This window comes from Eufriesea mexicana, unplaced genomic scaffold (assembly GCF_001483705.2).
Source record: "Eufriesea mexicana isolate 0111107269 unplaced genomic scaffold, ASM148370v2 scaffold76, whole genome shotgun sequence".
Taxonomy (NCBI): domain Eukaryota; kingdom Metazoa; phylum Arthropoda; class Insecta; order Hymenoptera; family Apidae; genus Eufriesea; species Eufriesea mexicana.
The window spans coordinates 243,643-258,049 of NW_016908289.1; the positions used below are offsets into that span (position 1 = coordinate 243,643).

A 14,407-nucleotide genomic window follows, 5' to 3' on the forward strand; every position below is an offset into this window, starting at 1 on the left:
GGGAAAGAACTTGAACCAGTATGTATTAATAAGTTGGGACGACAAAGAAAAATTGAGAAAATGTAATTTTTAAGTTGCACCTGAGGTGGCGAAAAACCGAAGCTGGAAGAAAATAGTGCCATGTGTTGTCGAAATGAAACGAGTACGTTAGAATATAAGGCTTCTTTATTTACCTGAAAATTGACACGATCTACTGAACAACTCAATATTTTCAATAACGCAGCTTTTAAGATGTACATAACTTTCAGACGCCTATCGACGAGCAATTCGTCGGACACCAATCGCGCTGAAACCTTGCGGAAGCTAAATGCTTGTCGGTAGGCGTCTGGAACCTACATCTTCAATGCTTTGTTACTGAAAAGCGAGGGGAGATTAAGCACATTCTTATTGGATGAAAAATATTCCTTTTCCTACGTTCTACCACTTTAAGCTTAATTGATATTATTTCGGAACATTTTCCACATTTCCAAAGCTAAATTGTACGTGAGCCACGTTTAGAAATTTCGCATAACCAATTTTATTTTAATTGTTATTTAGAAAGAGTACAATTCCGTTAAGCGAGTTGACACGTCGAGTACCAACACGTGTCACACTCATTTTATTTTTCATTACTACTTATACCTCACCAATATTTTTTATTTTTTTATTTTTTTAGCGAATGGTATAGCCTACGTTTCTTCTCAATTAATGGGAAATAATTCTGATTATTTCTTTTTTATTTTTCTTTATTATATGGTTGGTAGGAAAATGATAAAATAGCTTGTGTGTACTTAACCTGTTCATGATCCATAAATTTCATATAATGTTCCGTTTGTGTTACATTTATCCACGGTAAGTAAACTGTAACTACGTGTCGGAAACTATGACTAAGGCGGAAGATTATGCCATGAGTCAGCTTGTCGAAAATTTGCTATCGATCTCCAATCGTCGAATGATTTTCCATTCCAGAATGTTTGGAATGTTCGGAAAATGAAGATTCCAGTGATGTGCTTCAGATCGACTGAACAGTGATTAGAGTTAAATACGTATATCTATAGAAAAAAGTGAGAGTATTTCAAGAGGGGTCAGCGTGTGTGTGTGTAGCGACAACAGCGTTCAGTGGGCACATCGAGTTTTTCCAGCAAGTGTTTATGGTTCATGGTGAAATCGAGTGTTGCAGGCAGTGTAAATCTGAAATGCATAATCACTCTGTTTGAAATTATTTGTATATTCATTTATGTAGAAATATATATTTATAACTGAGGTCGTTAAATATTTAGTGAACATACGTAAAATAATACATTTCTTACAATGATAATAAATAATACAAATTTTTGATTGATTTAAATATGAGATAGGGTAGAAAATTTGTTATTCATACTTGTTAAATCTATGTCAAAATTGTGTTCTACTGTAATTTAAATTTTCTGATCCTGAAATCTAACAATTACCTTAATTGTGAAACATTTAAACCCATCATTTGTTAAACAAGATAGTCAGATTCAGATTTCTGCCCTGTAATCTGAGAAGACGAGTCTTCTCTTTCGGTAATTTTCGGAAATAAAATTTCGTTTAATTTTACGTCTGGCTCTCGTATTACTTTAACCCTTCAGTATCCGTTTCCCACTTTGATTAATTAATTAATTGAAGTTCGAACGGTCGTTAGATTTGATTACTGATTTCGTAGAATAGAATATACCATGGCTTTGATGTGAATTACTGTGAATTGGAGATACTGTTACAGTAAATTATGCATATTAATTTAACTAAATCAATTAGAAGCAATGATTAGATAAAACAAAAATTGAAATTCGAAAACATGAAATTTATAATTATATAAAATGTTATTAAATTGCTAAATACAGCGTCTTGTAGAAGTTTTTGAAATAAATTTGAAAACGTATTGCAAATAAAAATTTCTTTAGAAGCAAGTAGCAGGATTATTTTAACTGCACTTAGGTATATTTTTTAAATGTCATATATATATTTTATATACTTCTTTTATAGTCTACTTTCCACAGGATATTCCTTTTACTGTTATATGTAGAATATTCCTGGTACGGAAATAAGTTCAAGCATATCAAGTCATGTGTAACTTCTGAGCAATTCTTATCGGATAGAATAACAAAATTCTTTCAAAGTTTTTTAAACTTGAATACTACATCAGCAACAAAAAGTAAATTGCTTATAGACTTATAACTTCTAACAAACTGGAGAAATGTTAGAATTTATGTTTGAAGTAATTCCTTATGATAGTCTCACGTCTTGGGAGAAATCACAAGTGTAACACAGTTGAACTGGTTTCGCTTCAGTTTCTACCATGTAAGTTTAAACGATTTAACATTCAAACAACTTTCGAACTGTCACTTACAACTTGCAAAGTTTAATACATTCGAACATTGAGATATCAACTTCGATGAACGTTTTATTTGCTATTTCTCTTATGTATCTTTCCTTAATTTCCCATTATTGTGCAAGACAGTAAATTATAGAATAGTAATAATAAGAATATTCTTTCCAACTCGAAAAAAATTCTATACAAAATTAATATAAAAATTTATATTATTATGTCTTACATTATTACACAGAGTGTGATTGAAAATATTGTAGAAGATTATAGGAGGTCATTACTTATGAAAAAATAGGTCAAAAGTGCAGAATAAAGTTTTCTTATTTGAGGCTTCGTTTTCGAGAAAATTGACTCAGAAAATTCGTTGGGTATGTCGTTACTTACTATCAAGTCTGAGTTAGTTGATATTGAAAAATTGATATTAAAATATTATTGTATTTTTTTAGTCCGAAAACTGATAAGAACCGCGTAGATATACGCAAAGATAGCAATCACTATAATATCACTTATCGAATCATAATCGAGTTTCACAAATGCACGTCCATCCATCGAATCTCCAAAATCGATTTTCTCAAGAACTAAGCATCGAATGAAAAAATTGTATTCTTCCTTTTCGATCTATTTTTGCATAAAGAATCACCTCTCGTCCGTTTAAAAGTCCTTACCGAAGATTAATATTAATTTTTATTAAAATAACAACAGAATTGTACATATATACGTCTGCTTTCCTCACACATCTTTAATCGATATTATTTATATGTATACCACATTTAGGTCAACAGTTTGCCAGTTCAAGAATTAGGAAATAAATTTGGAACGAAGATATGATATTCTATTTGCTACCTTTGTGTCATTTTCATGCGAGGATTCATCTTCAATTCGTTTCTGCATCTCGTGCAAGAGAAAATCCTGCACCTAATTCCAAAAATGAAATTAATAGGACTTTCCCAACGAGCAGCTGATCTGATCCATCTCGACGAATTAGCGAGCAACAGGGCAGATCTCTGTTGCTGCGAGATGTTTACTTCGCGTGATTAAAAACTACGCTATTTAACCTACCGTGAATTAAAGTGCATCACGATCTTTCCCGCTCGCGCGAGCAATCCAAGCTAGTTTGCTCTCAAACACTGCCGGACGGTGGTTACTCCATCAGGTACTCCGAGGTTGAACACCGAACTACTCGGACGGAACTGGGAAAGTTAATAAAGCAGCCACGGAAAGTGGCGTTAATGAAAGTACAACGGGTAGAATTTCGTTTCCGGAAAATTTAAAGTTTACGAACCGACCATCTGATAACGGTCGGACATTATGGCCGTTATCGATTCCAATTTTCCAGCGTAAAGTCCGTAACCTGCTGCTAAATTAACAGCTAATAAAATACAACCATTTGTCTCGGCTTCATCGATAAGGGACGAGGAGCTCGCGCGGATGGATTGCGCGATAAGGAGACTCTGTTTACCGATTGTTAACAAATGTGAATGGAGTTATTGGTGTGCATTGTGATAGCAGCTATTGGTAGAAATGGCATGGTATTGCGTTTTCATAAAGTCGGTGAAGGAAAAGAGCGGGAGGGTAAGAGGATAGAAGCCATTGTGAAAATTTTTGAGATGCAAGAGATGGGTTGGCTATGTTTGAATTTGAAATAGAATAGCAAAGTACATAGGTAACATTGATTCCCATACATTACATTTATAATTGCTATAGTCCTTTGACACGCCAAAACGATATCAAGTTGAGTTGTTACTCAATATCTCCGAGATTTCTTTGTTTGAATGATCTAAGAAGAAAGAGATCCGTATCAAGAAGTAAATAATCAGGTGGTGCACCCCTGATTTTGAAAATTCTCACGGAAAGCAGAAATATTCTTGAAGTCATCTAAGAAGTATATTTTATTGTGAGTCTACATCTCTGTCATTATTTTATTTCATAATCTATGGAAAAGTAATTTGTATCCTGACTGAACAGTCAGGTTTAAAAATTCTCATGGCACACCTGAAAATTCTTGTTGCGTGCCAGTATGTTGCGACATTGGTTAAAAATTGCTGGTGCAGTGCGTTGCATCTCTATCACGTCATCTGACTTGAGAGCTAGATACCTATATCCATGTTTTCTGAACTTTTCATTAATATTGTGTTGATTTATTATATTAGCATAGCATTCTATCGAACCAACTTATTTCTCTGTAAGAATTACTAGACCTCAGATATCCAATTAAAATAAAAAATTGTAATAAATTATATTTCTCTTGCAATGAAAATATAACATTCTTGTATCAATGAATTAATGTAACGAACGTTGGAAGATGTGGATGATGATTTCCTACTCACTGCTATCGCTATAAAATCATTTGCTCGATACTGTGTACAGTATGTGATGGATGTCTAGGAAAAGTATGTTTGCTGAGAAATGAAGTACCTGTCACTCGAGTGATGTGTATTAGGTCAATGATGCAACCAAGGTGAGACCTGGTATGCTTCGAGATTTGATTTGAATATGGTGTAACAGATTCAACAAAATGCACTTGATGAATGCACCCTGGACGTTGGCGTCTATTGATAATCTAGAGTTCTATATTGAGGTGTTCGAAATGATATTCAAGGAGGCTTTTAACGAAGATTGACAATGATTAAGTAACAAGTTTCGACAGAGAAAATCTGAAATCAACTGACGAACAGATTGCATCGATCCTTGGAATTCAGGTCCATTGGTTTGAACGTCGTGGTGCGTTTACGTAAAAAGAGGATTTCGTATTGAAATGCAATATACGACTGGACAGTATCTTTGCTTTCATTCCGTGCTTAACATGCTTGAATGGACGTACGACTATTGCATATAAAGGAATAAGCATTGTGAAGTAACAGTAAGGAAAAGAAAGTAAGAACATTGAGAAATGATACAAATTATGCTCGCATCTTTTGAATCACTTATAATGTATTCACAAAACCATCAAGTTACTTCATTTTGTTTCATTTTTCTGTGAAGGAAAGTAAAATAATTAAGATAAGCCTCTATATCACCTTAAAAGTTAAATGTAGAATAATTCATATTGGATACCCGAGCATGAACAAGTATAGCCACTAACAACTTAATAGATGCATGTGACCTTAAATGCGTACACGCGTAGAATCACAAGACACGAGAGTCTAATCATTAGAAACGCGAACGAGCCAATCGACTAATGACCACCTATCCACGAGATCACTATGCAATTATGAGGCAGAATCACAATTGTGTCGTGGTTACTTGAGGCTGCGGTCGCTTCCACTGATAGTGAGAACAGCCGCAACCACATACCACTGCCCGAGGCTGTATTGTCCGTTCGATTAAACAACGCGCGGTCGAGCCACTTGCACTCGGAGTGGAAACGAAAAAGCAGTCTAGGGAACGAAGGCTAAGGGTTGCCATCTTCTACAGGGACACCGCTTCGCCATCTCGTCGATGCTTGTACCAATGAAGCGCCGTCGACTCAACAGGTTATGCCTACGGATCGTTGTTAAACGACAATCAGTTCTCGTTTCCCTCGGTTGGATTTCTTTGAACTCCGCCTCGTCGGAGTAAATTTCGTCGAGAAGGCGGAGAAACGAGGTTCGCGGATTACACCGAGATAGGAAACCAAGTGGGAATACACGCGTGACGCCATCCCCACTCCGCCGGCGCGTCGCTCACTTCGCCTGTCTTCAGTTTCAGTGTTCGGCCGGTGGCGCTGGCGGCGTTAACTGCTTGGAGGTCAGTGCAAGCGTTTATGGATCGTCAACGAGGGAAATCGACGTGCCGTGACATTTTGAAGATAGTATTGACTGGAGGAAAGGAACATTTGCTATGCGTTATCGTTAAAGAAAATGGAGGAAAATTAAATTTGTGAAGTGATTTAAAGATAGATGAATTATTCATCCATTGCGACGTGTTAATTGCGGTGAGAGATTTGACGAAGTCAAAAGATGAAATCGTGGCTGTGGTTGATGGAATTTATTAGAAAAAGAAGAAAGCGAGGTTGCGAATATTTGTTCAGAATGATGATGTGCAAATCATACATTTTAAAAATTTACATTGAACTTTTACCGGTTTAACTATTTTTAAATCTACCTGTAATTAAATTTGAGTATTGTTTTCTATCTACAAATTTAAATTACATTTATTTACGTTACTTTCCTCCTATGCAGTTTAGTGTTTGACTAAACATGCTCTTGGTTCTTACAACTTTGCCTACCATATTATTTTAGTATGATAATGCAATTATGTATATCCTCGGTATCACTAAATCTTTGTCTTGACACTTCCCAAACAAATTTTTTTACTTGTGGCGGAAAAAGGTATTATTAATTGTAGATTTTTATTTTAATCCTGGATCTGAGGATTAATATAATTGTGACGAATATATTATTCTTTATGGAATAAATAAAGCAAATAACTAAAATTCAGAAAGAAAAAGTACAAAATGGTCTCTATGTACCATTATTGAGGACTTGAATATCAATTTAAAAACGTCAACCGCTCCAAATGATCAAATTATTTTTGCAAAAGCCAGCCATATCGGCATTACAAAATTCGTTACAAGCAACAATTGAAAATAACCGAGTTCCACTTGAATAGGAATTTACGTTTATTCCGCTTATTGAATCATCGAATGCACCAGCGAGTGTCAAACGACAAAAACGCCGTAATTCTACGCTCCTTTTACATTCACATTTACATAACAACATGGAAACCTGAATGCCAGTTCCCGTAAACCGCGCTAAACGAGCGTTAGTCGAAAGAAGAAGAGCATCCGCTACGCTGTGCAGTCGGTTGATTCCTCTGGAGCATCAGACGCCCTGCCAAGGAAATGAAGTGGCTCGAGTTAGGAGCGATCTGCTAATTATTTCCAGCAGCGTATCTAACACGGAAACGTTGATCTAATTTCCAACGCTGTTAAACATCTTCCTCTCATGCAACCATTCGTGTGATCTGCAAGTACATATGTCTGAGCATATATGTAACTGATGGTCTCTTTGTCTATTATATACATATACAACTCTTTGCAAGATAAGGAGGCATCCAGGCGGCCAGAGACCTAGGTCTTAGATTTATGGTGGTGAGTTAATGGTTAAAGCGAAGTAATAGGAAGATACAGCATGATAAATATACACGCCAAATACTCTGCTACTAGGGTCGAGTTCATCGTGAACCTTAGTTGATCTTACTCGATGTTTGGCAGACGTGCCAGTGGGATCTAGGCGATTAAGCTCGTGTTAGATGGGAAGAGAGAATTGGAATAATGTCTAAACACAAGGACGAAAATAATTTTCTTCGAAAATTTTCGTTTCCAGTTATATACCAATTTATACCCCACATTTACATCGGTGACACTATACCTGCTGCCTTCGTGGAGCTGCAAATCGTAAGTGTCTTAGTGGTAAGAGGATCAAGGTTCTCAGAAACGGATTTTGATTTACTGGAAGACGTATGATGCAAGAGAAAAGAGGAAAGCGAGGCTTTGTGGAACAGAGCTGTTTGGGAACCGTGCCTTTTTAGAGCCTCTTGAGAGTTTTTCAGAGAAGAGAACGATACAATAGCGAAACCTTACAGCGGAGTGTTATTGTAGTATACGAATAGAACGTAATCCCGAAGACGTTAAAGAGTGAGACTAAACGCCATAATCGGAGGCAACTTGGAAACCTCTCGCAGATTCGGGAATGGAATTTGCTTATGGCAGGTCTGTGCTCTTCTAGGCGCAACGTGTCCTAGGCTTGCAGGATTCCTGGAATCGGACACGAATTCCTGGTCCGTTGAAAACTCGGCAGGCACTCGGTATGTAAATTTTGCCCACGGGCAAAGTTCGAGGTATCAAATTCGAATTGAGAGGTTGTAGCCTGAAACGTATAGGGCAATATGAGCGATTTTAGCAAACGGGACGCCTCTGATTTGAAATTCATATTACATGTTAGCTCGCATTACTCACCCCCTCTCTGCTCGTGACCAAACAAGAAACGAACCGTTGAGAAACGCCTGATCGTCTCACGAATGTTAAATGTTGCCGCGTTATCCGAGATTTCCTATGAGGACGGTGAATCGATCCCTCCAGGATTGATGCGCCTGAGACTAATGGGAGTTTCATGACACGGACCGAGGGTGGGTAAAAAACCCGATGGTTCGTCTCGAAAGACGATGGACTATTCTTCTTGCATTCTTGCTGAGATTCCACCGTGTTCCAATGTTCGCGTTAAAAGCTGATGCTCAGACAAATCTTCCGACATCGAGATCTAGCGATCTGGATCATTAATGGGGATTGAGCCGTTGCTGGAGTCGAGGGCGAACTAAGAGATCGTTTTTTCAATTCCTATTCGAGATCAGTGATATGTTGGTGGGATTTGTCTGGTCGTAGTTGATATTTTGAGTTATATGACGAGGTTCGTCGGTTCGGTTTGAAACGAGGGTTTAAAGCCAGTTTATGGCGCCACTTTTTCGAAATTGTTCCGGTCGTAATCGTTATCTTGTCGAGATGACGGAATACAGTAAAGAAAGTCAATCGTCGATGGAGTAAACGTGTAGTCATGGGGCCATTTCGGTGGGATAAAGTTATGATAAGGGGAGTAAACAGTGCTTCGTGATTATACAAATGCCTGCATCTTAATTGATACTAACTTCGTTAGGCCTGGATAAATATTATTTTGACATTAATCTCGTTTCAGAATTGGAATTATAAGATATCAGGTAAGACTTTGTCATGCAAATGTTAATTTACTCCTGTCCTTCGAAACCAGAGTCCTTATTCGAGTAAATTTTGGCACTTCGAAAATTGTCTCGTTAATAATAACATCCGATTTTGTCATTCTTTATTATCTAATACCCTTTTGGAATTTTACTTCTCATAGCTTCCTCAATTCTTGAAAATCCAATTACACGTATGCCTGAATATTTTCTCAACAAATAGTATTTAATTCTCAATTATGATAATCCTTACCTCTTTTATTACTATTCACAATCCATTCTATCAAAAAAAATTGTAGTTACTTTTAATAGTGTTGTGTCACGTTTTGTCTTGATAAATAACGCACAGAGTGACTTTAGAGGTTAGGAAGTTGCAGAACCCTAGAGACCAAAGCCGACCTAAGTAAAAGTATAACAAGTACAGTGATTAAAATAATGCGAATAACGTGAAGGGAACGAGATGAGAATATTCCTTGGGCAAAAGATAACGCGCGACAAGAAAATTCAGCTAATCTAAAAACGATTCTACCTTCGATGGATAGTCGTGACTATTTCAATGAAGACCATTCTCAAATTAATTCGCAAGTATTCGCAAGAGCGGAACTCGGAGACACGAGGAATTCGCAAAACCTGTCGAACGCCCGCTCGTCCATCATTCGACCGTCGACGAGCGCCGCAAGAAAGATTTCCCCGCGTACTCGCAGGAGCGACGTGTCGACTGGCACGCCCCACCACGGAGTAATCGACGCCGGGATTCCGCCACGAAACTTCGCCAGGCGTTTTCGCGGCCACCAGTGAAACAGGAAGTGCCATATGTACACGTTTATTGCACATTTCCGACCCAATTCTCCGGCGAGCAAAAATTCTAATTTGTGTTACGAGTAGCCACGTTGGCTGTATTTCTTCAGGAACGATCTCGGTGGTCTTATCGTCTCTAATAACGAAACAGTTTCCCACCTCGTATTTGAATCATCAAAAGATCAGGTGATCTCGCGGTTAATATGGACAAAGTCTCGATCGATTAGGATGGGTTCCTTTTTCCCGAATAGGGGTGGGCGACGATGGCGTTGATGGCCAAAAGCAAGAAGCTTCGAGTTTCTTCTGAGGGTTTGGAAGAAGTGACGGAAGTTTCGTTTAATTTATTTTTGAGGAAAGATTGTTTATACAAGGTTTTTAGAGGTTGGTATGTCTTTAACCTTGTTTTTATGCCGGATTCTAATACTATTTTCCTAAAGTTTCCACTTTTGAGGTTATGTGACTTGGATGTTAGAAACGCATCTATTTGTATCTGAGTCTTAAAAATTGAATTATGCGATATTTATTTTCCATAACAATGACCATTCGAATAAATCAATATTTAATGATTTCCTTGTAAATTATTTTCCACGAGAATTCATTAAAATATTAAAGTGACTTTGAATATTTCAAATGGTTAACTTTTTTCCTGGGATAAATTGCAAATACGAATAGAATAATCTTTATGCGAAAATTTTGGCAAATACACTTTTATAATTCGAATATAGTACTTTCCATATTTCTGGAATTGAATATTAATAAATCACGACTTTTACAAAGTGCTTAAAATATTTGTTGAAGTTGAGTTACGGTATATGTAATTGATTTATTTAATTTGACGTTGTCATACACGTCATTGACGACGAAATATCACTGATGTTCTTGTATTTGGGTTCCTACGAAATTTATTGCAAAAGCGCATGACTGCAATCGAGCGTCCATCATTTGAATCATTTATAATGCAGCGACGTACAAAAATTGATTTCCAGAAGGGATTGTATATGTAAAAGCGATTCGTTTTCAAAAGTATAATAATATTGGTATTTTCGAACAATTCTTTTGCACTTCTGTACTTCGTGTAGGAACGGCTAAAAATATGGTTTATGTAGGGAGATATGAAAAAATGATATAAATCAAAGATAATGGTGATATGTGCTGTTCAGTGGTGCTTTAGTGTGTGGTGTCTGTGTAAGAGCTTTGGGACAGCATGCAGTATCTTGCAATGATAAAAGAGAGGCAAAGACTAAATGGTAAATTATGGGAAACATTCAGTTTTCAAAATTAATGATATTTTCATGTATTCCAAATACTATTAATAAAATAGAGATTAATTGTATGCAGTACTAATAATATTGTAATTATTATTATCACATTATTGTAAAATATATTAAAAATTATTATTAATAATATAGCAAATATTATAGAAATTTGTTATTAACTCATTTTCCCTATACTTATATGCTCTTAAATATATTTTACACGAAAATGTATACTACTCACGGAAATTTCAGTTTACGGAGAATTTTAGGGATGAAAAGGAAAAAAATCGATTCAATGGAATTGAAAGAAGTTGAAGTAAGGAACAGCTATAAATAACTCGAACTTCTACGCTGTTCAGCTGCGATACCCTTTCTCGAAAACAAAGGCTAAGAATTCCCACCCCACGAACCTCTTCACCCTACTATATATTTGTGAGAAGAATTCTCTGCTCCAATCAACGAATTCCATCAATCTGTGAATCGTATGCCTACAACTTACAAAAATTCACGTATATACCCCATATGCTCCCCGAAGTTGCGCGTCTTCGATGCAATAATTGTACGCTAGAACCGAGAGATGAAAAAAGATAGCCTGAGAGAATTGAATTCCCGAGTTTCATGAAAAATTGATCGAAAGACGACAAACTTGACAAAGACGGAAGTCGCATAAATTACCATTCTCCTTATCTTTCCAAACCAAACTGGACGAAACTTCGTTCCAATGTTCCGTTGTGCGCCTCTAGTAACTTTCTCGAGTCTTTTATTCCTCCTAGACTAACCAGCTTGAAAAAGAACAATAACCCAATACCAAGAACCGATACCAAGGTTCAATATTAAGACCCAATACCAAAAATGAAAACATGACTCGATATCAGGACCCAAATACCAAGGTCTGATACGAGAACTCAATATCAAGATTCAATTATCAAGGGCTGATATCAAGACCCAATATCAAAACCTAATTACAAAGACCAAGACCCAATATCAAGAATTAATGTCAGGGCCAAATTATCAAGGCCTGATAAGAAGTCTCAATATCAAGGCCCAAATACCAAGGCCTCATACCAAAACTCAATGTCAAGGCTTAATGTCAGGGCGCAATTACCAAGGCCTGATACCAAGGCTCAATATCAAGGCCCAAATACCAAGATCTCATACCAGGACTCAATACCAAGACTTAATGTCAAGACCCAATACAAAGAGCTGTTACCGTGATTCAATATCAGGGCCCAATTGCCAAGGCCCAATACGGACACTCAATATCAAGACCCAAATACCAAAAGCTGATGCCAAGACTTCATATCAAAACCCAATACCAAGACCCAATATCAAGACTTGATACCAAGGCTCACTTTCGGGATTCAATACAAAGAACTGATACCATGACTCAATATTAAGACCCAAATACCAAGAACTAATACCAAGACCCAATACCTAAGCCCAATATCAAGTCTTGACACCAAGGCTCAATATCTGGACCCAATTATCAAGGCCTGATATCAAGACCTAATATCACGATCAAATTACAAGACCTAATATCACGATCAAATTACAAGACCTGATACCAAGACCCAGTGTGAAGATTCTTATCAAAATCCCGTAATTCGCTGATGTCTCGCGGAATAAGGAGCTGTAATCCCTTCATTTGATCGACTATAACCCATGAAAAGAAGCGTAAAATAGGAGTACGTGAGCACGATACCGGTGGGTTTGTCAGCACCAGCACAGCTTCCGTCAGGTGTTTGAGGTTCAGGGTCTGCGTGTCCTCTGCGTCCTCGGTTTCTTCTCCCATTAGCAACGACGTGAACTCAAACGACGACTGTCTGGACTTGCCACCGTCGTCTCGTCCCAATTTGCTGATCCTTTGTCGCCCATTGTCCTCTGCCTCGTCACAGCTCGCCTTCAAGATACCTCGCGCGAAAGGACATGCCATGTTGTTGTCAGTGAACCGTCTTGCTGTCAGCGAATCGTGGCCACGAGAAGAACTCTAGCACACGAGGATGATTCGATCGTCTGGTCGCATTAAAGGAACAAAGTCGCGTTACTCAGCACTCTCATGTTTATCGGCGATCAGCTGTGCAAGTGACAGAGATTCCTGTCTATCCCCCTTCAGCTGTTCTTTCTACCACCTGCTTTCTATTTATCCCGTTTCTCCGATTCGAATGTTCGTTTAAAGAAACAACTGATTCCAACGTTTGCTCCACTCTGCCCTGCCTGGTCCTCGTGTCGGCCGATCCACTCGTATCGTTGCCCTAGAGCTCGTGCCGGGTCAGACACCTGCCGCGGTTACCGTCCGGCCTCGTGTACCAGACGGCGGTTGAGGACGCTATCATCTCACTGCAAGTGAAACTCACTTATTACTGGCCTGGTCTGACGTGCTTATCGCAGTTCGTGTCACCGCAATGCAATCGCCACTTAAGCACCCGGCGTCCTCAGCGAACTAGTCACCGGAATCAGACTCGGTGCACGCGGTTACATACTAGCTACCCCTAACTAGCTGCAGCCACGTCAGTCTCACTGCTCGCGTCTTTCTCAGTCTCCTGTCACTGGGCTCTCATCCGTCAGGATCAGACGGACACTTGGAAAACAAGAATCCTCGCGACGGGTAGCTTCTTTCCTACTTTTCTCTCTTTCGTTCCCCTCAATGAGGATCACGGCTCAGCTTCACTAGGTCTCGAGCTCTCTCACCGTTCAATCTTCGACTGTTACTTGAGCTCAGGGATTCGCGCACGTTTCAACTTTCCTCAGCGTGTAATCACGGTGCGCGATCTTCCGTCGATTAACGAAGCACGCTACGTACGGTGGCGTGTCGGAGCGCGCAGCGCCATACTAGTCGCGGATTGACCGAGGCGCAACGAGCAGCGCCGAGTCGCCGACGCTTTCGGGGGTGAGCGGCGCACGAGGTGGGGGAAACGGTTGACGGGGTGAGCCGTGGGGCTGCGAGGAGCTTCGAGGCGCCACGGTGGACGGTAGTGGAAACGCCTGCGCGAATTTTCAACCCCTCTCGACCTACCCAACGAGGGAGAGTGAGAGAGCGGCTTTTTCTCTTTACTGGCAGCTCTTTCAACCGCAAACGAAAACCTGCTCCCTCTGCCCTACTTGCCTGCCTGCCTGCCTGCCTGTCTGCCTCAACCCGCCGCCGCTATCTCTCGATCCCTTTTGCCCGTTGTTTCGCTCAGAATTTACGGAAACCTTTCCGGCCGACTATTTTCGTGCCCCCGTTTCGACGCTAGGTCTAGTCAACCGATTGACAGCTGCGACTGTCAGCTGTCGATGGAATTCTTCCTCTTCCTTCTTGATATCCCATAGGTCCATGCTTGGTCCACGATGTTTCGGT

At 39.0% G+C, this 14,407-nt stretch overlaps 1 protein-coding gene across 1 annotated transcript in view; it reads right to left on the reverse strand.

Moving 5' to 3' along the window:
• Window positions 1-13,890, reverse strand: part of Gycalpha99B (guanylate cyclase 1 soluble subunit alpha 2) — a 68,616-nt gene extending 54,726 nt beyond the window's left edge. The window contains exon 1 of the mRNA XM_017910612.1: window positions 12,773-13,890. Within this exon, the coding sequence (XP_017766101.1) occupies window positions 12,773-13,003 (231 nt within the window). The 5' untranslated portion in view covers window positions 13,004-13,890. The remainder of the gene's footprint in view (window positions 1-12,772) is intronic.
• Between the last annotated feature and the right edge of the window lie 517 nt (window positions 13,891-14,407).